This window comes from Trachypithecus francoisi, unplaced genomic scaffold, assembly GCF_009764315.1.
Source record: "Trachypithecus francoisi isolate TF-2019V2 unplaced genomic scaffold, Tfra_2.0 Lachesis_group19, whole genome shotgun sequence".
Lineage (NCBI taxonomy): Eukaryota > Metazoa > Chordata > Mammalia > Primates > Cercopithecidae > Trachypithecus > Trachypithecus francoisi.
Genome location: NW_022681464.1, coordinates 6411211 through 6436583, shown reverse-complemented (window position 1 = coordinate 6436583; position 25373 = coordinate 6411211). Strand labels below are relative to the sequence as shown.

Below are 25373 nucleotides of genomic sequence, written 5' to 3'. Positions count from 1 at the left end.
TAAAGGCAGAATGAGAATTAAAATAAAATCTCTATGGTGTAATTGGTCTTTATTAATGTGTTTTTCTCTCTCCTTTCTTTTTTTTTTTTTTGAGACAGAGTCTCGCTCTGTCGCCCAGGCTGGAGTGCAGTGGCCAGATCTCAGCTCACTGCAAGCTCCGCCTCCCGGGTTCACGCCATTCTCCTGCCTCAGCCTTCCGAGTAGCTGGGACTACAGGTGCCCGCCACCTCGCCCGGCTAGTTTTTTGTATTTTTTAGTAGAGACGGGGTTTCACCGTGTTAGCCAGGATGGTCTTGATCTTGTGACCTCCCAAAGTGCTAGGATTACAGGCTTGAGCCACCGCGCCCGGCCTCTCTCTCCTTTCTTACTGCAATTTGTTAGTTGAACAAATCAGGTTATTTGTTTTATATAGATTCTTTTTTGGTGGTGTTTAATTTTTCTCTGTTCTGGGTATTTCCAGAAAATTGGTAGCTAAATCTAGAGGCTTGGTCAGATTAGTTTCGTGGGTTTTTTTTTTTTTTAAAGCAAGACTACTTCATAGATGGTGGTGTGTTCTACATTAGGAGAAACATAATGTATGGTTCCCTCTTTAGATAAGTTCGTAGCCACTAATGCTCAATGCTTGAATCTACTAATTAGGGTTGCAAAATAGTGATATTCTAATTCTATCATTTTTTTCCAGTTATTAATATTTCTCCAAAGAGGAACTTCTCCATATCTACTATTTTGACATCTAGTGTTACCATCTTATTTGAAAGGCAGGACAAATCCCTAGTTCCTTTTAGTGGAAATCTGGTTGTTACAGATGCTCAAAGCTGTTATTGGGTTGGTCACTGTTTCCATGAGTTCAAAGGACAGAAGTAGAATGACTAGACAGAACTATAAATATTAAAACTACAAAAGCATAAGTCAATGAAGATACTTCCTATTCAAATTCAAGATCAAAGGGTTTTTACTTAATCTCTTCTATTTTAAATCTGCATATAATGTTTCCACGTCAAAATCTAGGTTCCTGGGCCAGGCACACCAGGGCTCATTTCTGTAATCTCAGCATTTTGAGAGACTAAAGCAGTAGGACTGCTTGAGGGCAAGAGTTTCAGACCAGCCTGCGCAACACAGTGGGACCCTGCTGCATTTACAAAAAGTAAAAATCTTAGCTGAGCGTGGTGACGCATGCCTAAAGTCCCAGCCACTCGAGAGGCTGAGGCAGGAGTACTGCTTGAGCTCAGGGGTTCAAGGCTGCAGTGAACTATGATCACACACTGCACTCCAGCCTGGGCAACAGAGCAAGATCCTGTCTCAAAAAAAAATCATATATAATTTTTATATATAATATACAAATATAGGTTCCCAATGGGAAAACTAAATTAGAATATTTCACAATTACTCATTTGTTTTATTAAACTCATATTACACATGTCTTGAAGTAACAATATAAAGGTTTCTATACAAATGTCATTAGCAAAAACTGTTTTTTCAATTGTGTCTTTAAGGTATAGCCTACTAGGAATAGTCACTTAGATGTCTGGTTATGCCACCAAATGGACATATATTTAGGCTCACTGATTTCAATTTATTTAAATTTTAGAGATTGCTCCTTTAAATTTTTGTTTCATAATCATGTAAAATATTTATGGAGTTCTTAAGTTACATCAAAGAACAAAAAATATTCAAATAAGTCTAGTTTCATTCCTCTTTCACTTTTCCCCAATTTCTTCACTATCTTTATAGGTAACTGTTTAACAATTTTTTTTCTATAGTTTGTCCTTCCTTTATTTGTTTTCAAAATATAAATAGACACAAATGGGTATCATCAACCTGTCCCGAGGATGCCTATGTGGTAGCATATGGAGCTTCCTATGGAGATGTTTTCATTAATTTTTATAGCTGCATGGTGTAATACTTTCTTGTGTGAATGTACCAAAACTTATTCAATGAATTCTTACTGATGGAGCTGTAGGTAGAAGATTTATCTGCTTGTTTTTAATGTCCTCATATATATTTCTATGTATTCAAGTATTTTATGTAAGTAGTCTTTCAATATGTGGTCCATTTTACTTCTTTTCTTTTTATATTTTAGTTTTTACCTTTTTTTTTTTTTTTGGTATTTAGGAAGGTTTATATCTTTGCTCTAATAGGTGCCTTTACATGAATAACTTTATATAACTCCCTAGTCCCCTTACTTTGTCATTTTCTATTGATTCCCTACTATATGTAATATTGAAATTAGCTAATTGCCTCCTTTCCTTCCTCCTCCTTCTCTCCCAGCATCTGATTTGAAGTAATATCCTAAATCCCTTTCTATACATCCAGGGTATCCTCAAGGAAATGATGAAATCAGAGAATGCAGAAGCTAAAAACAACCACAAAAAAACACATTAGAAAACAGAAAATGTACTTTAAGACACATTTTTAAAATTGATTTAAAATTTTTTAAATTAATTAATTTTTTGTAGACACAAGTCTCCCTATATTGCTCAGGCTGGTCTCGAACTCCTAGGCTCAATATATTCTCCTGCCTCAGCCTCCCAAATGGCTAGATTACAGGTGTGAGCCCCTGCACCCAGCCTTTAAGATACATGTTAAATGCAAGAAAATCAAGGGTCAACATGGCAAAATAAGTTGCCCAAGCTCATAGTAAATTACAGTTAGCTTAAAAACAGAACTCAGGTCTTGTAATTCTCAGTCTGTCACTCTATCCAAAACTTTTCTGGATCATTCCTCAATTAGCATTTGTTTAAGATGATTATAAACAAGATTCAGATAAACTCCTTTCCAGCCCCAATACCTTCTTAGGGGTCTGTGAGGCTCCTGGTTCAAGGCCTTTGCACTCCCTGCTCTATTTTATTAGAGTAGCACCAGGGACCGTTTCATGGAAGACCATTTTTCCATAGATGCAGGGTGGTGGAGGTGGTGCTTTTGGGATGATGCAAGCAAATTACATTTATTGTGCACTTCATTTCTATTATTATTACATTGTAATATATAATGAAATAATTATACAACTTACCATGATGTAGAATCAGTGGGAGACCTGAGCTTGTTTTCCTGCAACTAGACATCCCTATCTGATGGGAGGCAGTGACAGATCATCGGATATTAGATTCTCATAAGGAGTGTGTAACCTAGATCATTCACATGTGCAGTTCACAATAGGGTTCGCACTTCTATGAGAATCTAATGCTGCTGCTGATCTGACAGGAGGCGGAGCTCAGAAGGTAATGGAGTGATGGGGAGCAGCTGCCAATACAGATGAAGCTTTGCTCGCTTTTCTGCCGCTCACCTCCTGCTGTGTGGCTCAGTTCCTAACAGGCCATGGACCAATACTGGTCCATGAGAATACACTTCCCCTAGATATCTACAAAACTCATTCCCTCTCCTGCTTTAGGTCTTTGTTCAACTATCACCTTCTAAACGAGATATATGCTCCACTGATCACCCATATGCACTGCTACCTCCCCATTCCCAACACTCCCCGTCTCTTCATCCTGCTTTATTTTCCCATGGAACTTGTTACCTTCTAACATTTTACTGATTTTTTTCATTCATTCACATATGTATGAAATTATTATATATCTCTCCTCACATTAGAATGAAGGTTTCACGAGAGCAGAGATTTTTTTTATTGTCACTGGGCAGAGGCCAGTGCCTGGAACATAGAAATTGCTCATTAAATATTTGTTGGATGAAAGAGTAAGAAATTTCAAGCACCATTACAAAGTGTTTTTTTTTTTTTTTGAGATGGAGTCTTGCTCTGTCACCAGGCTAGAATGCAGTGGCATGATCTCGGCTCACTGCAACCTCTGCCTCCTGGGTTCAAGCGATTCTCCTGCACCTCAGCCTCCCGAGTAGCTGGGGCTACAGGCACGCGCCACCATGCCCAGCTAATTTTTGTATTTTCTAAGTAGAGACAGGGTTTCATCATGTTGGTCAGGATGGTCTTGATCTCTTGACTTCATGATCCGTCTGCCTCGGTCTCCCAAAGTGCTGGGATTACAGATGTGAGTCACCACACCCAGCCTCACAAAGTGTTTTTATACTTGCATTAGTCTTTCACAATTGCTATTTAAAACTGGTAACCTGGAGAATGTTTATAACTTATAGCTCATTCATAATGGGTATGGGAAATTTAGGACTTGGAATTGGTTAATGAGTTACTTCACATAGAGGTTTAAAGCACTACTACTAATGGAACAAAAGTTAGTCTAACTGGAATTCATTAACTAGTATGAAACTTAAGAGAAATTATATCTGATTATTAAAGGCTCAGTACTGTGTAGGCTTTGTTATGGACTGAATGTGTTCCCACTCAAATTCATATGCTGAAGGCCTAACCCCCAATGTAATGATATTTGGAGAGGGGGTGTTTGGGAGGAGATTAGGTGATAAGGGCAGAGCTTAGTCTGATGACATTAGTACCCTTATAGTAAAAGACACCAGAGAGCTTGCTCTTGGTCTCTCTGCTAACACAGAGGCTAATGAAAGGCCATGTGAGCACACGTTGAGAAGGTGGCTGTCTGGAAGCCAAGAAGAGGGGCCTTACCAGAACCCAACTGTGCTGACACTCCATCTTGGGCTTTCTGTCTCAAGGACTGTGAGGAAACAGATTTCAGTTGTTCAAACTACCCAGTCTATATTTTGTTACGGCATCTTGAGCTGACTAACACAGGCTTAAAACATGGCCCTACAGAGGATGGATCATTCATTCAGCAACCAGACTGATTAGCTAGCACTGCCTATTAAAGGATAAAGGATATGTTTCTGAGCAACAATGTTCCTCATGATGTCAAGCATGATGCAAATTTAAGATCATAGAAGAGATTAGGGGAGAGATTACAGGTGATTCAAATGTGTGAAAATAATTAAACAGGACTGCCCTATTGATTTTTAAACAAACATGCCAAGTAATTCCATTTCTATAATTCCAAGTACATTTAAGGACTGTTTAGCACTGAAATGTCAACTGTCCAAAAATAACTACTTTGTTGTATTAACAAATAAATCAAGAAAATCAATACATTCCAATCATGGAATGGCCTCTAACAACCATCAAAGCACAAATTAACTGGCCGTCCTACTTCCCAAAGTATACCACTTCCCATTGCCAAGATCTCCAAATTTCTCAGAAACTCAAAGAATTTATGAATAAATTAAGAAACAATGTAGGACTTAACTTTATCTAGTGTTCAGTGAATTTTCTAATAATACCTTAAGTCTAGATAAAGTCTGATGCTTTTCGTGTTCATTCTCTGCATTTATAAGGTGATTCTCAAATACTCCTGTTAAGGATTCTTCTCATGAATTTGTCAGAAATCCGTGAAATTTCCAGAAAAACAAGCAAAGCTGAATTCTCGAATACAATTTGTTTTCAGAAATTAAATCAACCAAGGAAAGGGTTGAATTTCCACTCATACAATGAATAAAATTACTGGTTTTGGGGGTCTTATTTAGAGAAACTCAAATAAAGTGGCATTTACAAAACATTTGTAGCTTTGACTATAATCAACTGTAATAATAAGATACTAGCTTAAAAAATTCTTTTCATTTAAGCCTCTTTTGTAATACTGCTTTTTAATAACCCTCATAATAGCCGAATTAAAGGACCCCAACAGAAATCATTCATCCCACATAAAACAAACATTGCCTTTTCTTCTTAGCTTTGTTTTATAAGCTACATTATTTCCAGATGACGCTTGAGGGGACTATGGTTTCAAGAATTAGATGCTTAAATAGACAGCTGCTTTCTATTTGCCATGTAAATCAAGGATAAATCAAAGAAAATTCCAAATAGGAGACTTCTTTTCTTCCTATTAGGAACTATGAACAGGCAGAAAGGCAGAAACAGAATGAAAAACAATCAAGATGTGAGCAAACAGAAAATTAAAGATTTCTCAAATAAGAAAAAGGAAATTTAAAAATATTTCAGGAAAAGGTGTTTTTATATTAGCTCTATGCAACAGGAAGTAAAAACTTTTTCACTAGAATGGAAAGAGGGGGAAAGAAACTGTGATCACTGGTTTTCAGAAATCTATCACACATTACTACTGAATATGCATGGGTTATTTTTTCTGTATTCTTTAAACTTCCCTTAGAAAGTCAATTAATCATTGCCAGATTTCAATGCAAACATATCCTATTTCCTTTTATAAGCCAGAGAGAAGAAGGAACATAAAAGTTATTTAAGTATTTTTGATGATAATTTTTTTAAGAAGTCCTTAAAAAGAATATTCTGCCATATTCCATAAGAAGGGACAGAACAACCTTCCTCTTCAGGAGTAAGAAAAGGCATAGTGTTTCCTTCAATCCTTCAGTTTAAAAACGAACGAATGTTTTGTGTTTGTTTTAAAAAAGAGGGGAACCCTCCAACTTAATACTGTTCTTAGAATCACTCTCAGAACATTTTTGGAACTCTCAGGTCCTAGCCAAGTTAGAACACAAGCACGAAAATTGCTCTTATTATGTCAAAGTCAGGTCTGGTTTTTAATGAGGAAAAAGTGGTAGGGTCGGGGGATGAGGAGTTTGCTTACTCGATAGAGACTTTGCTTAAATTTAAAATCAATTGTATTGGTACAGCCATTATGAAAAGCAGCAGGAGATTCCTCAAATAATTAAAAATAGAATGACCATATGATCCAGCAATTCCACTTCTGGGTATATACCCAAAGGAAATGAGGTATCTGTATTTGCACTCCCATATTCATTTCAGTATTATTAACTACAGCTAAGATATGAAGACAACCTGAGTGCTCGCTGACAGATACACGGTGAAAGAAAACGTGGTGCATATCCACAATGGAATATCGTTTAGCCATAAATAAGGAGATCCTATCATTTGCAACAACATAGATAAACCTGGAGAACATTATGCTAAGTAAATGAGACACAGACAAAAAGGGAAATACTGTATGATCTCACTTAGATGTGAAATCTAAAAAAGTCAAAATCATAGAATCAGAGCAGAACAGTGGTTGCCAGGGGGTGGGGGAAAGGAGATGTTGGTCACAGGGTACAAACTTTCAGTTATATAAGATGAGTAAGTTCTGTGGGCCCAGTGTACAGCATGGTGACTGAAGTTAATAATACTGTATTGTACATGTGATATTTGCTAAGAGAGTAGATCATAAGTGTTCTCATCACACAAAATGGTAACTATGTGAGGTGATGGATGTGTCAATTGACTTAATTGTGGTAATTGTTTCATAATGTATACATATAGCAAATCATGTCATACACTCCAAAATATATAATTTTCTTATTTATTATGACTCACAAACCTGGGAAAAATTGATTGCACTAAAGAAGAAACTTACTGGTACCTAATCAATATGAGGCTTGAAATCTATTTAAGTTCAAAGCAGTTGTGCTAGGGATGTTCACCAATCTTATTCACAGGGTTTGGCTCTAACTGTTTTACACAGTTTCTTTAACATGAAAGTAGATACAAAGATCTTGACTCAAATTTCATGATCCTCCTGGAGAACTGGTTGATTCCAGGGCTGAGGCAGAGAAAATACACGGTGAACTGGAGCATCTTGAGGGTCTCAAAAGAGGGTAAGAGTAAACTGAGAAGGCAGAGGACTCAACATGAAAGAGCTCCCAATGGCCAAAGCTGGGACAACATAAGCAACAGAATAACAGTATTGGTTATAACACACAGAATAAAACAAGGATCCATGTGTCCAAACTGACAGAAATAAATAATTGAATAAGTAAATACACTAGGGAGAAGTGACAACTCTTCCTTGTAGAATTCTATTAATAATGGCAGAAAAAATGAGAAAAACAGAAAATCACTAATAAATCAGTGATATATGCTGCAGGCAAGATCCATCAATGGATTCCAAAATTTGTAGGAAAATTTGTAAGCAGAAACAGGATATTGGCATAGTCTTAAAGTATCTCCCCAAAACATATAGTCATTACAAAGAGAAAAATAACAAATTTACAGTAAAAAACCCTGGCATACCTCACCTTAGCAAAATGGTCATGGTAAACCTCAGCAGTAATACATATCAGTATCATGTATTTCCTGGTATGATGCACTGAGAAGGGCTCACCTCTTCCCAATCCTTGTCAATAATGCATAACCTCAATCTAATCATGAGAAAACACCAGCCAAATCCAAATTGGGGGATATTCCACAAAATAACTGACTAGTAGTCTTTAGAAGTGTTGAGGTCATGAAAGACAAGAAAGACTTAGGAGACATGACAAGGAAATTTAATACGGGATCCTGGGTTGGGTCCCAGAAAAGAATAGGCATTAATGTTAAAACTGTAAAATCTGAATGAGATTGTTATTAAAGTTAACAGTAATGTACCAGTGTTAATTCCTTAATTTTGATAAATGTTACATGATCATGTAAGATATTAGCAAAAGGGAGAACTGGGTGAAGTATATATGAAAATTCATTTTTTTTTTTTTTTTTGAGACAGAGTTTCACTTTTCTCACCCAGACTGGAGTGCAATGGCGCAATATCAGCTAACTGCAACCTCTGCCTCCTGGGTTCAAGCAATTCTCCTGCCTCAGCCTCCCGCGTAGCTGGAATTACAGTCATGCACCACCACACTCGGCTAATTTTTGTATTTTTAGTAGAGACGGGGCTTCACCACGTTGGTCAGGCTGATCTCAAACTCCTGACCTCAGGTGATCCGACCACCTCAGCCTCCCAAAGTGCTGGGATTACAGGCGTGAGCCACCGCGCCCAGCCGGAAATTCTTTAAAACATCTCTGTAAGTCTAAAATTATCTTAATGGAGGAATGGAGGGAGAGAAGGCAAGTTGCATGTACACTTGACAGAAATTCAAGATCTACACCTACAAAGAAGAATATAAAGTAAAAAGTATGTTATTCTTTGTTATTCTTTTTCTTCGACATCCTTCAGTCTGACTCCCCAGAAGTAACCATTATTTGTTTCTTGTGCATTATTGAAAAATTTAATGCATATTTTCAAGCATACATGTATGTATAACCTATATGCTATAAAGTATTTTTCTTACTGGTTTACATATCATGGATATCTTTTCATATAAACCAATATAGACTGACTTCATTTAAAAAATAGCTGTAGAATACTGCACTGGATGAATTTACACTTTAGTAAGTCCCTATTGATGAATATTTTGCTTATTTCCATTTCTGGTTCTTAAACAAGGCTGAAGAATATGCACACCTGTGTGGAACTGCATATCTACCTGACTTTCACATTTCTAAAGTCAAATCACTCAAACATATTTTGCCTCCTTAAAATATTATTTCAAAGTATAAAATTTATTTTCCTACATTCACTTTTGTGCCATAATGCTAGCCTTGCTGATCTTTATCTGCTAGTACGCACATCCAACAAATAGCTCTCTTTTTCCCCCAGTGCTCAAAGCACTACTTTTTTTTCAAAGGCTTCATCAGGATACAATTCATATACCATATACTTCACCAATCTAAAGTATGATTGAACGGTTTTTGGTATATTCACAGAGTTGTGCAAACATCACCACAGCCTAATTTTAAAACATTTCATCACCTCCCAAAATAAACTCTGTGCCCATTAGTAGTCACACCCCATTCTGCTTCACACTCCAGCCCTCAGGCATCTACTATCTATCTCTATAAGATTTGACTATTCTGGACATTCCACATACATGGGATCAAACAATAAGTGGCCTTGTTACTGGCTTCTTTCACTTAACATAATGTTTTCAAGGTTCATCCATGATGAAGAATGTATTAGCATTTAATTCCTTTTTATTGTATGATGCACTGAGAAGGGTTAGTAGTATCTCACGTGGTATCTCACGTGTTATGGACACACATTTTTTTAATTCATTTGTCTGCTGATGGACATGTCAGTTGTTTCCATTTTTGGCTATTGCAAATAATGGTTCTATGAACATCTGCACTTTCAGGTGGACATGTTTTCAATTCATTTGTACGTAAACCCAGAAATGAAATTTCTCCATCATATGACAACTCTGTGTTTAATTACTGATGAACTAAAATGGCTGCACCATTTAACATTCCCATGATCAGTACATGAGGGTTCTAATTTCTCCACATCTTCACCAACACTTGTTATTATCTGCTTTTTTATTCTGGCTATCAAAATAGATATGTGAAGTGGTATCTCATGGTTTTGATCTGCATTTCCTTAATAGCCAATGATGTTCAGTATCTTTTGATGCACTAATTGACTACTTTTTATACCTTCTTTGGAAAAACATCTATTAAGACTTTTCCCATTTAAAAAATGCAGTAAAAATTTTATTGCTAACTTGCATCACAGTCCAACAGGGTGCTCAGCTGGCCTTCCATGAGAGGATCCAGGGATCCAGGAAATGTTTTCCTGTGGGACCTTGGAATCTCCCACTGGATCTCCTGCAACCAGCTAGCAAATTATGAGAAAAGAGAAGTGTGAAAGACACACACAAACCACCCCCACCAAAAAAAAAAAAAAAAAAAAAAATATATATATATATATATATATTGCCCGGTGTGGTAGCTCATGCCTGTAATCCCAGCACTTTGGGGGTTTAAGGTGGGTGGATCACCTGAGGTCAGGAGTACGAGACTAGCCTGGCCAACATGATGAGACCCCCCATCTCTACTAAAAATATAAATAGTGGGGCGTGGTGATGCATGCCTATAGTCCCAGCTACTCAGGAGGCTGAGGTAGGAGAATAGCTTGAACCCGGGAGGCAGAGGCTACAGTGAGTTGAGATCATACCACTGTGCTCCAGCCTGGGCGACAGAATGAAAACTCTGTCTCAAAGGAAAAAAAAAAAAATGTAGCAAACAGCATTTCTACCTATATTCCACTGACTAGAGCTAGTCATATGCCCCCATCCTAGAAGCAAGGGAGCTGGAAAATGTTGCTTTGCTGTGTAATCAGGGAGAGGAAATCGGTTTTGTAGAGCATCCAGCCAGTCTCTGCCCCACCTAAAGTCTAGTGGGGTGCCCGGCACATGCCTGGCATTCAGGAAAAGTAGCTGGTTGACAGGAAGCCTGTCAACATGACCTCCATTTCTCTGTTCTTGGTAGTCATTCTGGTTTGGCCTATTTCTGGGGCTCCTGGACATACCAAGCTCTGACAATTCCAAGCTCAGGAAGCACCCTGGGAAGAGGGAGTCCATATTTGGGGTTCAGGTACACCCTGTGATGTGAAGTAACTACCCAGATGTTCCCAGACAGATTAGAAAATCCTCCTGATGTTGCTGCTCACCTGTAGTTAGTGATTGCTGGCTGTTGTGATCCCTACCTCTTCATCTAATATCACACCACTCCTCCTCCTGCAGGAAGCTCTTTCTGCACTAAAGAGCTCAGAGACAGTTCCATCTTCTGAACTAACGCCTGTGGTCCCAGACTGCCTCTCCCACACATGGGCAGCAATAGCTAACCTTATCAAGCACTTGCTTCATGCCAAGGATCCTACCTTGACTCATTCATTTAATCCTCACAAGAACCCCAGGTGTTCAGTCCTCGTTATTATCTGTCTTCTTGGTTCTGGCCATCATAGTACAGACAAGGTAATTGAGGCCCAGTGAAGCAAAATGACATACTTAAGGCCACACAGGTTACAAGCCACAGAACCAGTTCACAAAATATAATATTTGCCCATTTTAAAATTCCACTATTTATCTTTTTATTATTGATCTCCTTACATATTATAGATACTAGTCCCTTATCAGATGGATTATTGGCAAATATCCTCTCCCATTCTGTGGATTGTCTTTTTGCTTTCTTAATTACATCCTGTGAAACACAAAGTTTTAAATTTTGATGAAGTCTAATTTATCTATTTTTCTTTTGTCACTTGAGTTTTTGGCGTCATCTAAGAAGTCTTTGCCTAACCCAAAGTAGTGAAGGTTTAATCGTATTTTCTTCTAAAAGTTGTATAATGTTAGCTCTAACATTTAGGTCTATGGTCCATTTTGAGTTAATTCTTGTGTATAGAATGAGTGAGGGGTGATGAATAAATATTGAACTATTATATACCAGACACTGTGCTGGATACAAACAACTCAGTGACAATGATGCATGATCATTTTTCACTTTCATGCCCTTGTTGAAGAAGCATAACACTTGTAATGTTTTCCTGCCTGAATCCTTCCTTCGAAAAATATTAACCAGCTCAAACTTCAACTCCTTTCAATGAAGACTGCCACAGTACCTCCCCTTCTTCCTAAAAGTTGTTCTCTCTCACTCTTCTGACATCCTGCAAGTTTGGTTATGTAGCTTTTATAAAATTGGTTATACGTTGAATTGTATTTTAGTTGTGTATTTGTTTTAACTATCCTGTAAGTAGGTACTATGCCTTCTTCATTTTTACCTCTTACACCATGGTAAAGTAATGTAAAACAGAAGTTTTAGTAATATTCTGATTGCTGTTATCATCACTAGAATAAATGCATGAAAAGCTGACCCCAAAAGCAATTGTCAAAAGTGACAACATGTAAAAGGAGCTGTTTTAAGAGTAACAAATTTCAGCATTTCAAACTTCTTGGATATGGCAGCATACCTAGGATAACTGTTCCCATGTTATATAAATGTTAAATTACCTATGCCAGCCTTTAAATCTTCCATAAAAATCTTTAAGGGACATTTCCATCAAGAACTAATTCTACTCTCTGTCTTCATGAGTTCAGTTGTATTAATTTTTAGCTCTCACAAATAAGTAAGAACGTGTGATGTTTGTCTGTCTGTGCCTGGCTTGTTTCACTTAAGAAGGATTGTTACCAGAGGCTGGGAAGGGTAGTTGGGGCAGGGAGGGGATGATTAATGAGTAAAAAAATATAGCTGGATAGAATGAATAAGATCTAGTATTTGATAATGGCTAGATTACAGCTAACAGTAATTTATTGCACATGTTGAAATAACTAAAAGAGCATAACTGGATTGTTTGTAACACAAAGAAAGGATAAATGGATACCCCATTCATCCTGATATTATTACTGATTGCACGTGGGTATCAAAATATCTCATGTATCCCATAAATATATAATCTACTATGTACCCATAAAAATTTAAAAAAGAATACTCTAATACCACTATATACAAATACTATGTATGTATATCTTTGTATTATTTATGTGCATGTGTATGTACAGAGGGGCATTTTAACACCAGCTCAGTAAAGGCCACAAGCATTGTACAAAACAAATGACTGAAGATAGTCTTCAATATTAGTTATCCATCAACTATTGAATCAAATGAATTTGAGATCTAAGTTAAAGAGTAAACACCAACACAGAATCTTAATAATAGAACAACCTAAAAAGGATGGAGTGGAAAACAGAAAAATCTCTGAATTTAAATTTTGTCATATGAAAATCAGATCAGAATATCCTACAATACATTTCTGAAGAAACCAAATGTCTGAAAGCAGATTTAAAAGTTTGTAAACAAGTTCCAAAAGATATTAATAAAAGCTATGAAGTCAAAAGGTCAGCCAATGATATATTCCAGAGTTAACAGTATCTTAGAATTCCATATAGAATGATAATAATAAGCGATCGTGACTTGATGAAAATAAATTTCAAATGGATGGCTTTTGCTCTTTAGAAAGTTATAATTTAGAAGCAAACTATCTGTAGGGCACGGTGGCTCATGCCTGTAATCCTAGCACCTTGGGAGGACAAGGCAGGACAATCACTTGAGGCCAGGAGTTCAAAACCAGACTGGCCAATATAGTGAGAACCCATCTCTACAATTTTGAAGTTAGATGGTAGAGTCAGTCCTACAGAAATATTCAAAGTTATTTGATGACCACAGGGCAATATAATTTGGTTCCTTATGGTTGTAACTAGAATAAAAGTTAAATTGTTAGGAACTAGGGAAACAAAGCTTATATGGTACAGTAACAATATTCATCACTGGTTATAGTTTAAATATTCCTATGGTTATAGTTTAAAAGGCAATCATAACTCATTTGTTATCTTAGTTTCATTTTCTATATTCAGGTTCCATATTTGGTTATATATGACCAAACTTCTCTGAAAGTTCAGTTCATTTTTATTAAAAAAAAATCTGTTGAAAGATTCTCCTTTAACAGTTCTCTCCTGTCCCCTTTAGTCACGGAATTAAATTTTATGTAATCCTGATAATACAAACACCAAAGCAAAGCCAAGTCAATGGAACTTTACTTGCTTTCTTAAAGGCCCTTATTGCCCCTGTAGAGATTTTCTCTCTCCCCACAGGTTTGAGTACAATTTTTGTTTTATTTCCCCTTAAACAGCCAGGGCAGTTTCCTCATTATCTGGAACTCAGTTGAAGGTTTCAGGTTTCCCCAGAGATGTTCAGATCAACATAGTTGCACTAAAGTACTAATACTAATGTTTTTGGAACTTGCAATTTGCTTTCTATGTTGTTACTCAACTGACTTGTGAATTATATAGTATAATGAGGATAAACATTTTCTTAATAAACTTAGAACTCTCTAGGTAGACTGAAAGTACTCTATGTACTACAGTGAGAAGAAAAACATGTCCTTATTTTTAGGTACTTATTCAAATTCTTTGCTAATACAGTCCACTCAGTCTTGGTGTAGAAAGTACACATCGCGAGACTCTGTCTCAAAAAAAAAAAGAAAGTACACATCTAGGAATCCACTGCTGCATTAAGACTTTCTCATTTTCCTTTTTCATCTTTTACCAACAAGTGGTTTAAAGCATTAGTCCAGGACACAGAATTTTATGTGGTTACTGGCAAAGGTACTTAAGTAAAAATTCTGCGAAAGAAAAGGAAGGAACATGTTCATTTGCCCAGTTAATGACTAATGTAAAAGAGAAAATGGTTTCAAATGTTTAAATCACTTATACAACAGTGTTTTGAGCAATGGGAATGACCAATAAGACATTCATGAGGTATCATGAAAGAACAGACAACAGTGCTTATTTTTAAGGTTACTGCTGTTTGTTTCATCACCGTTCAGGTCTCTATCAGGAGTGATTCACAGTCATCTTTTCTACTCAATCAGTGCTAACTATTTTCTTCAGTTAACACTGAAAAAAAGGCAGCAAAATTCAAGTTCATAAACCCATTTGAAAAATGTTGTGATTTACAAAGTCTCATATACATAAATGTTAAGGAAAAAAAAAAAAAAGGATTGTCAATGACAGATTCCAAATGGAGTTTTCCCACTATTTCTAGGAAGCAGATGCTTTAAGAATTCATCTTTACTTAGTGAAAATTTTATGCAATTAGAAAATATTCAATCAGTGACTCTAAAATCTGTAAACTTCAGTAGCAGAATTCTACTAATACAGGACTGTTACAAATTCAAATTGTCCTATCATGGCATTATTACCCCCATGATTGGCAAATACCAGTAAATATGACCTATTTCCTCAAATATTAATTTTATAGATTTCTGATTACAGAAGAATCCTACTAAGGCAACATCAGAACTTCAGAACTATACATGTTCAACACATTTTTGTGGAGTAAGTGGCACAGGAATACTACATAAATCAAATAATAATTGCTTACAAATAACAAAACATTTGCAGATGACCCAAATTCAAGTTTTTGGTAAACACAATTCCCAATTGCCATCCTGGCCCTGGATGGAGCTTCTAAACAGTTACTAGATATATTTTTCTCATCATAGGTATGGCAAGTGTAGAATTAAGCGAGCTGTTATGCTAATTAAAAAATAAGAACATTCAACTTAACAGGAAAATCTTAAAAGACACATTTTGGAATTATAAACTTAATACCTTAAGGGGATGACAGATTGTGACATCACACACACACACACACACACACACTCACACACATGAGAAAAAATTAGCACTAGTCAGGCTGTGGTTGCACACAGCTATCTTTGTTTATCATTGACTGATATCTGGACTGGGTGCTGTTCCCACAGTCTCATATCAGGACAAAGAAATGAAACAAAACACAGGACAAGCAAGGCAACTCTATAGCTGTCTGGTATGCATCATCATTGCAAACTCAGAATTAATGAGTTCTCTAATAAAGTTTCTAAATACCAATCCACTATGTTGTTATCTGGAGATTTAGGGCCATCCTTATTAGAACTTGACGAACTTCTCCCGTGGTTAATGGCAAGATAATTTTTAGCATCTTCATCTAAGCCATGTTCCAAAATATAAGAAATGTCACAGGTAGTGAAACTACTTTAAGAAAATTTATAACGCATTCTCTTTCCTATTATTATATTATGCTCACCCCTGTGCTGTTTCTATTCTATTCCATCAGCATCCTCTAAGGTCAGGTGATGTCTTAGTGCATTTTCTGTTGGTTAGAACAGAATACCTGAAACTAGGTAATTTATAAAGAAAATGAATTTGTACAGTTATGGAGGCTGGAAAGCCCATGGTCAAGGAGATGCATCTGGTGAGAACCTTCTTGCTAGTGGGGACCCTCTGTGGCATCCCAAGATGAAGCAGAGTATCTATCACATGGTGAGGGGCTTAAGTATGCTAAAATGCTAGCTCAAGTCTCTCTTCCTTTTCTGATAAAGCCCCCAGTTCCCTTCCTATGCTAACCTATTAACCCATTAACCTACTAATCCATTGATCCATGAATTCATTAATTCATTTATAAGGGATCCAATCACCTATTCAAGGTCCCACTTCTCAATACTGCCACGCTGGGGATTAAGTTTCAACATGAGTTTTGGAGGGGACATTCAACCGTAGCAGTTGGTAATAAGCTCTTCGTCATTAAGGTGGATGGAACAAAGGCCACATGTTACTGCTGCTCTCTTCTGACCATGTCTGATAAGACTGGAGTCACCTACTGATGAGAGCAGAGCCAATTAGATTCTCTTTCTCAGGAACTGAGAATGAGGACTTTAAGACAGCTAAAGGCACTGCACTCACAAGGACATGCTTATAGGTTGGAAGGAAGAAGAGGAAGGGCTGGGGTTGCTATTTTAGGTTCAAGTAAGCAAACAGATAAACCCAGATGGTAGAAAGCAGCAGCAGAATAAAGTAGAAGCAAAAGGAAGCAGAGACCAGAAACAAAATGACCCCTGAAACAGGACCCAATGGCTTTTCAATTTTAGGTTCCAGATCTCTGGGAAATCCAGGTGTACTTGCTCCCCTTAAGTTCAGTGAGGAATCTTTGCATACTTTCTATAAAATCATCCCTGCTTTTGTTTTTGTGTTATTAGCTTGAGTGAGTTTCTCAACTCAGATATAAAGGTTCTTAATTATGTACAAATTATTGGTTTAGGGTTGATTTTCTTCAATCACTTGTTAACAATCATTTACAACTTGTTCCCTTGATTTGAGACATCACTCTTTTATTTGCATATTAGAGGTTTCTCAGGCATCAAAGATTTTCAGCACAGTAAGATTCTGAGAAGAGAGGGGGTAATGTTATAAATTTTACAATGAAAGAATTTATTTATTTATTTTTTGAGATGCAGAGTCTTACTGTGTCACCCAGGCTAGAGCGCAGGGGCATGATCTCAGCTCACTGCAACCTCTGCCTCCCGGATTCAAGTGATTCTCCTGCCTCAGCCTCCCAAGTAGCTGGGACTACAGGTGTGCACCATCACACCTGGCTAGTTTTTGCATTTTTAGTAGAGATGGGGTTTCCCCACATTGGCCAGGCTGGTCTTGAACTCCTGACCAAGTGATCCATCTGCCTTGGCCTCCCAAAGTGCTGGGATTACAGGCATGAGCCACTGTGCCTGGCCTAAAGGAAAAGTTTTTATTGATGAAATAAGGTAACTACTTACATAATCTGGTAGAGGAACATCATTAGAACTCGGCGAACCTCTCAAGGACTGTGTGGCTTGTTCCAGAACTTTGTTGTGTTTTTTAGACAGCAAAGAAAATAAACTGGAAAAACAAACAAAAAAAATTATATTAAAGAAAACTGTTTTCTATGTCTTCTGTGGAATTATATAGTTCCACAGCATGTCAATTATTCTAAAATATACTTGTAAATGACTCTTTCTTCATGCCTATGTTAACAGCAAGATTAACAATACTATTTATGTAAGAAAAAATGAGTGAGGAGGATGTTTAAATCATAAGAGTTCTAAAAATTTTTTTAATGACAGTTTAAAATTATGTTTCAAACATAGGAGAATTTTTCATAAGATTACTATAGGGAAAAGAATAGTGGAGAAAACCTGAGATGTAGACTATGACTAACTCATAGTGCAATCTACTACAAGTCACTTGAGCTTGTGTATCTTCTCATCTTCTGAAAAAGTGTGTTGGACAAGATTATATCTTTACTGTCATACAGAGTCTATGGTTCTGTATTATAGCTTTATTTCTCAAAACTAATGACTTGAAATGTTTTTTAAGATTTCTGCTTCTGGCCATGATAGATTAACTGATACTGAACTAACTCCCTTGCTATCACTAACTACAAAAAAAAAAAAAAAAAGACACAACTCTTTTCAGATGTTATACAACATGTGAAGTAAAGGATTATAATCCCTAACAAAAGGGATATAAAGATGAGCCCCATAATAGTGAGCTTCTGTCTCGAGGAACATTGTAGATTATGGTCCAGGAAGGTGGGACCCAAAGAGTACACAGCAGTGTTGTGCTGAGCTCAGACAGAGAGAGGAATTTAAGGCTGCTGTGGCAACTGCATTTTGCAAGGCAGAATACTAGAGAAGAAAGAATTTCCAGAAAGCAGGTCCAGAAATTCAAGGGTCTTCTTGAATGTTTGTATAAATGTTAAGCTGTAATGTGCAGAGCAAGACTCCACAAGGTGTGGCAGTAAACAACTATCCAGGAGCTGTAAACTAAACAGAGATTTTAGGGACCGTAACAGACTGAGGGATACTGGAGCTCCAACCAGCCAGGAGATAAAAATCATTGAACATGAACATTCAGTTGAATTCTTAGAAAGGCCATGCTTTAGTAGTCAGGCTATTTTACTCTAGAGTGCAAATTACTGTCTTCTAAGAGGCTCTTTAATATAGCAAAACAAACAATCTTCAAAGAATACAGTTGATTTACATTAAATATAAAAGCACTAAACACCCCAGTTAAACGTCAGAGATTTTCAGACTGGATAAAAATGCAAGATCCAACTATGTGCAATTTAAAAGAGACACACTTGTAAATTTAAAGAAACAGGTAAATTAACAAAAGGATACAAAAAAGACATACTGTAAAAACATTAATCATAAGGAAATGGCAGTGGCCATATTAATTTCAGACAAAGTAGGCTTAAGAACAATATTATTATTACTAGAGATAAAGAGGGAGATTTTATAATGGTGAAAGCCAGTTTACCATGAAAACATAACAATCCTAAATACATATGTGCCTAATAAAAGAACTTCAGAGATATGTAATTATATGATCCCAATATTAAATTTATTGTATCTAATAAAGAAATAATTCTTCTTTGGGATAGATGGTGGCTTAAAAATAAAGGCAATTCTGATTCCATGTACTTTCCATAAAAATCTGAAGTATGGCCCGTAGTATTTTTTTTCATGCCCAAACTTCACTATAGTATTTAGTAATCCCCTTACAAATAAAATATTTATTTAAATATCCATTTAGGAAAATCTGTAATTATTTCAGATGGTTTAAAAAGGATATCCATTGAAGACTGGGCCACTAAGTAGTTTTTCTAGATTAAGTTTCAACTAATATCATCAAGGAAAAAAGTTCCTTAAACATTTACTGGTAATGTTAGATGTTGTACAAAACAAACATAAGAGAGGCAGTGAATATTATTTAAGTTTATACTTAAATAAGGTGGGAAGAAAAATAATTACATGAAATAATTACTGAATGAATAAGTATGAAATTATATGATACTGGTTACATGCTGAGGATATAACTGAATGATTTTTTTGAAATGAAACACTCCTGAAATGCAATACTCCAGTGAAGTTTCATGAAGGTCAGCTTAGGCCCTATACAATGTCTTGAGAAAGAAGAAAGAGTTATCTGTGCAAGAGAGAATAAAAGGCACTTCCAAATAGAAGGCAAAGCACAGAGGCAAAAGTAGGAGACAGCAAGAACATCGGAATGGAGGTACTATACAAGAAATAGAAAACAGGATTCAGTATATAAGGGCACATACAATTTTTTCCAATCATTTTATTTTTCTGGGTCTTCTCCATCTGAGGTTTAGTTTTGCTTTATCTTTCCTTTTTAAGGTTAACAGTAAATGCCATACTTTCAACTCACCATTATTCCCATGACCCACTGATAACTAATATTAACAGTTTATTGTGTATGATTCCAGAAACGTTATACGCACTAATCCATGTAAACAAATGCACACTGTATACATATACATCCATCTTTTTTATTCCATGAAATATATACTATGCTGTACCTTGCACTTTGTCCATCTAATAATATATTCCTTCCTTCATTCAACAAACACATGAGTGTTTACTGTTACTTGACATCAAAGGATATAGATATACCATAATTTATTTAGTCCATTATTAATCACTCACTGCAATTGTTTCCAAACGTTTATATTATAAACAGCATTGAAATGAACACTCTTGTAAATAACTTTAAGCATGCCCGAGTGAGACTATCTTTAGGATAAATTGCCTGAAGCAAAACTGCTGAGTAAGAATAACTGAACATAATACTGAGCTGCATTATGGGGTCCATATTTTGAAGTATGTAAGTTATTTTGCAGGAGATGCAAAAAAAAAAAAAAGTAAAAAAGTTGGGATTGTTTATAAGACAGGTTTACATGGAAATGCATACAGAAGGAAATCAGCAATATGCTTCTAATTGGTTGCAGTATATTTTCTGGAATAAATGGAATTTCAGAAGTTTTTTGAGACTAAAAGAACTTTGGGTAGTCAATTCTTGTACAGGATGTGGCAAGACTCAAAAACATAAACTGGCTACCCAAACAAAAAAAGAAAAGCAATAAATACGCCTGAAAGAAGTGAGCTTCTTGGTGTTAGGAAGAAGAAATGGAACAAGTGAAGCACAGCAGCATACTTTGCTGAGTTGAAGAAAAAATAAGAATTTGAGAGGTGCTTCATGAGTTCAGCAAACCTGGGATGTTCATTCTCACATTCCCTGTGTGTGTGTGTGTGTGTGTGTCCCCCCTATTAGTGCACTATCAGAGAACAGCAGAGGTGATCGATAGTAACTTTCATCATCAATTTAAGAAAATTATTAAACAGTCCTAGGGACCAGAGCAAAAAACACTTGAAACTGTTTTTTTTGGAGAAGAAAGGCTAGTTTGTTTATTTATTGATTTTAAAAGAGAGTATGAACACTCTGTTTTGCTTGCTAGTAGGACACCAAACAAGGAAGTGAGCTTCAATTCAAACATGAGATATTTTGGTTGAGCATAATGAAAAGTTTTACTATTAAGGACATAAAATGTTGAAATGGTATACCTCAGGAAGCTGTGGATACTGCTTCTAGCTATCTCTAAGAAATTCTCTGTAAGAATAGATCATTTGAGGTCACATTCAGTTCTCCATCAAAGAGAAACAGAGAATTCACATTTACTTTGTTACTATCATACAATTTAACAGGCATTTTACTAAAATCTTAGAGTAAGTGCTTTTGAAGTTTTATTTAAACATTCTAATTTTGGCTTTTATTTAACATTTTTAAGGCAAAATGTATATGAGACATGACTTGCAAACTGCTGAGTGAAAAGAGTAACTTTTGCTTAAAGCTTTGCATTCAAAGTACTTACCCCCTAGCTTAATGCTAATTAGAGTAAGTAATAAAGATAAATGTTTGTATGTAAATGGATAAATTTGATTTTAAAAATCAGTCTTAAAAATAAAAATGATCTTTAAGTTAGCTTAATATTTACTTAGCTGGGATCTATTTGCTAGAATACTTTTTTAAAATTTGAAAAAGACTAGTTTTTTTTTGCATAAGAATGTTCATTACAAACTAAGAAAATGAAAACAGTCAAAACACTAATCAAGAATAGAATGGGTAAATAAACTGTGGGATATTTATACAAGGAAATACTATATAGCAATTTAGAATTACCTAATGCTACATGTATGAATATGAATAAATCTCAAAAACAATGTTGAGTAAAAAATAGGCAAGAATCCTTAGAAAATGTGAACAAGGTGATTTTGTTTCAAAAATGGAAAACAATATTACAAATCATTTACAGATAAAATATATTAATAACATCAAATATATATGGAAATGATAAACCCTACATTTAGGATAGCCACTGTTCTCTGAGGAAGGAGGAAAAAGGAAAAAGTACTCAGCTCTCACATGAGTACTCACTCTCTCTCTCTCTATATATGGACACATACACAGTAGATATAAAATGTTCTTTTGGTAACACTGGATACATACACAAGAGAGTGGTATATTGCTCTATTTTTTGTGTATGCAGGAAGTATTATATAACATTTTAAAAATCTGATAAAAGAACATGCTATCCTGAAGAAAACAGAGCCCCTGCCAACGACAGCATTTCACAAAAGAAAGCAGCATGTAAACAGAATAAGTGTGGTCAGTCCAAACGGGAACACGCTGAGAAAATCACAAGCTGGTGGAAATGGCTGTAGTGTAGGGTGCACAGATGGTGGCAGGAGATGACACCAGAACGAAGACAGTTTGAGGCCAGACTGTGAAGGGCCGCTTTATGGCACATCAAAAGCCCTGGACTTTTATTCTATTCAGAGTGAGAAGCTAATGGAACATCAGTCTTACAAAATAATGAAAGAGGCATGGATCCCTGCCCCCAAGGAACTCAAGTCTACTGGGATGAGAAAAAAAAAAAAAAAAAATCTACAATACTGAAATCAGAGAATGCCATGGGTCTGAAGAGAGCGCTGTGGGAGAACAGGGGGAAGATTAGGTGCATTCCACAGAGGAAATCTATCTTGACTGTGGCCTTGAAGGTTAGGGGACTTGCTATTTGGAAAAGCAAAGTGGGAGGAAGAGTAATTCAGAAGGGGGAAAGTGTTTAGAAAGGCACTGGGAGATTTCAAGGAAATACCCATAGCTTAAAAGGCGAGAATAGAGAAAACTCACAGGGCTAAGAAGTGGCAAGAAATGAAGCCGGTAAGAGGGGCCAAATAAAAAGGCCACATGGACCATGCTAAGAGGTCTGCATTTCATCTTGCTCAGCCACTGAGACAGACAGTGAGTCAAATATTTACCCAGGGCCTACTATGTGCCAGGCAATGTGAAAGCAAAAGCAACACAGTATCTGTCCTGCCTCCCCAGAGGGTGCAGTCAGGTGAGAAAGGGCATGCCTAAATAGACTGGAAGTGAACATGGAATGTTAGGGGAACACAGGTGAGGACTGCCCAACTGCACCTGAAGGGAGAAAGAGGAAATCACTTTGGGAGATGATGCCTGCACTGCATCTTAAGAAACAATTAGGAGTCAGCCGAGCAAATCAGGCAACCACAAAGGTGATTTGGGCAGAGAAATACGAGTCCTGTGGGTGGGGAAACAGCACTGCATGCGCATCAAGTGTTGAGTACATAGCAGAGCACAGCAATGAGGCTGGGTAGCAGTGAGGATGGCTCATCAAGTGCCTCCTATGTCTCTCTCAGACCTTGGACTTTATCCTGAAAGCCAGAGGTGTTCTATGAAAGCGGGACTACAATATGAGAAAGTGATCAACGCAAAGCTGCTGTGTTTGGTATTGAGGTGCGAGGTGGGAGGCAGGGCTCGGCAGTAAGGATGGCAGATTACTCCTTGTGCATCTATGTCCTGAGCCTCCTCCCTATGCCCTGCCATCTATGGTGGCCACAAAGTCCCTACCATGGAACTTCAGGGCTCCTAGAATCGAAGGTTGAAAACCACTGACCTGAGCGATGTGGGCCAAGTGTATAAAATTCTATTTGTTTTAGAAAGACTCCTCTGCTCCTGGAGAAAAGGATGGACAGGAGAGGACAAGGGAACAAGAGTAGAAACAGAACCTTTAGGAAATGTCCACATTATCCAAATAAAGAGATGAGGAGGCCTTAAAGTAAGCAAATGGAAGCTATGTGGAAGGCAGAGACAGCATGGAGAGGGAAAGAAGGGAATCAGGGCTGACTGAGGTCTCTAACTTGGGAAACACAGTGGCTAGCTGATAAGGTGACTGACAGGCTAGGAATACAAACAAGTTGAAAGGGAGGGAAAGCGCTCAGAAGACAAAGAAATTAATAACAGTAGCAGCAGTTATGAGTTATGTATCAGGTGCTGTCCATCTAACAACCATGTGAGGTAGGTCCTACCATTATCCATTCTCCCTCCCACTTTTGTAAATAGATGATGGAATTGAACCAGAGAGAGTAATTTGCCCAGGCGCACAGCTAAGTGGTGGAGTCAGGAGTCAATGCCAGCATTGCTGGCTCTAGAATCTGTGCTCTTAACAAGTCTTCTAGGAAACCTACAGATGATCAGGAACAACAGGTGGAGGTGGTCAGAAAGAAGCAGATGGGCAGTTTAGAAATACTAATTTGGTGCTCAGAAGAGAGGGGAGGAGAAATTTTATGGTTATTTGCATCAGCTGCAATCACAAAAGTGGCGGTGATCACCCAAGGATATTGTGTAATGTAAGAAAGAACTGTAGGAGGTCAGGCATGTGGCTCACACCTGTAATCCCAGCACTTTGGGAGTCCGAGGCGGGCGGATCACGAGGTCAGGAATTCGAGACCAGCCTGAACAACATGGTGAAATCCCATCTCTACTAAAAAATACAAAAATTAGCCAGACGTGGTGTGGTGGCATGTGCCTGTAATCTCAGCTACTCAGGAGGCTGAGGCAGCAAAATTGCTTGAACCTGGGAGGCGGAGGGTGCAGTGAGAGAAGATAACCAAGCACTGCACTCCAGCCTGGGCAACAAAGCGAGATTCCATCTCAAAAAAAAGCAACTGTGGGAAACACCAAGACGGAAAGGGTGAACAGAGGCCAGAAAGGGTCACTTAAAGCAATAAGGAGTAGGAGAAGAACTAGGAAAGAAAGACGTTCTGGAAGCCAAGAGAACAATTTTAAGGAGGGAATAATCATCACTGTTAAAAGCTGTCAAATAGTAAAGTAGGATTTACAAAACAAAACAAAAACTGAAGTCTCTGGATTTGGCACAAGGAAACAAATCAGTGGTGACTTTATCCACTTTCAGAGGGGAGTAGGAGGCAGAAGCTGGACTGCAGTGATTGAGAAATAAGTAGGATGTGAGGAAGTACAGAAAATAGGTGTCGATTTTTAAGAAGTTGAACACTACTGGGGAGCAGAGTGCTAGAGTAATGCTCCGAAGGGAAAGGGAACACATCACAGAAAGGTCACTTACTGGGACGGGGCTTGGAGGTTCTGTCTTTTAAAGTTTCAGACATTTCCTACGAAAGCCCTGCCAAGCCTCACAACTCTCAGCCAATCTCTTTCTCCATGCCTCAGTCCTTCCTCCAACACACTAGCAACAGCAGTCAAGGGGGAAAAGAGAAGTA

At 37.2% G+C, this 25373-nt stretch overlaps 1 protein-coding gene across 6 annotated transcripts in view; it reads right to left on the bottom strand.

Moving 5' to 3' along the window:
- The window catches only part of DYM (dymeclin), a 437123-nt gene that overhangs the window by 118348 nt on the left and 293402 nt on the right, over positions 1–25373 (bottom strand). For all 6 annotated transcript variants that reach the window (XM_033177780.1, XM_033177784.1, XM_033177783.1 and 3 more), the window contains one exon: positions 17709–17811. In XM_033177780.1, coding sequence (XP_033033671.1) covers positions 17709–17811 — 103 coding nt within the window. The remainder of the gene's footprint in view (positions 1–17708; positions 17812–25373) is intronic.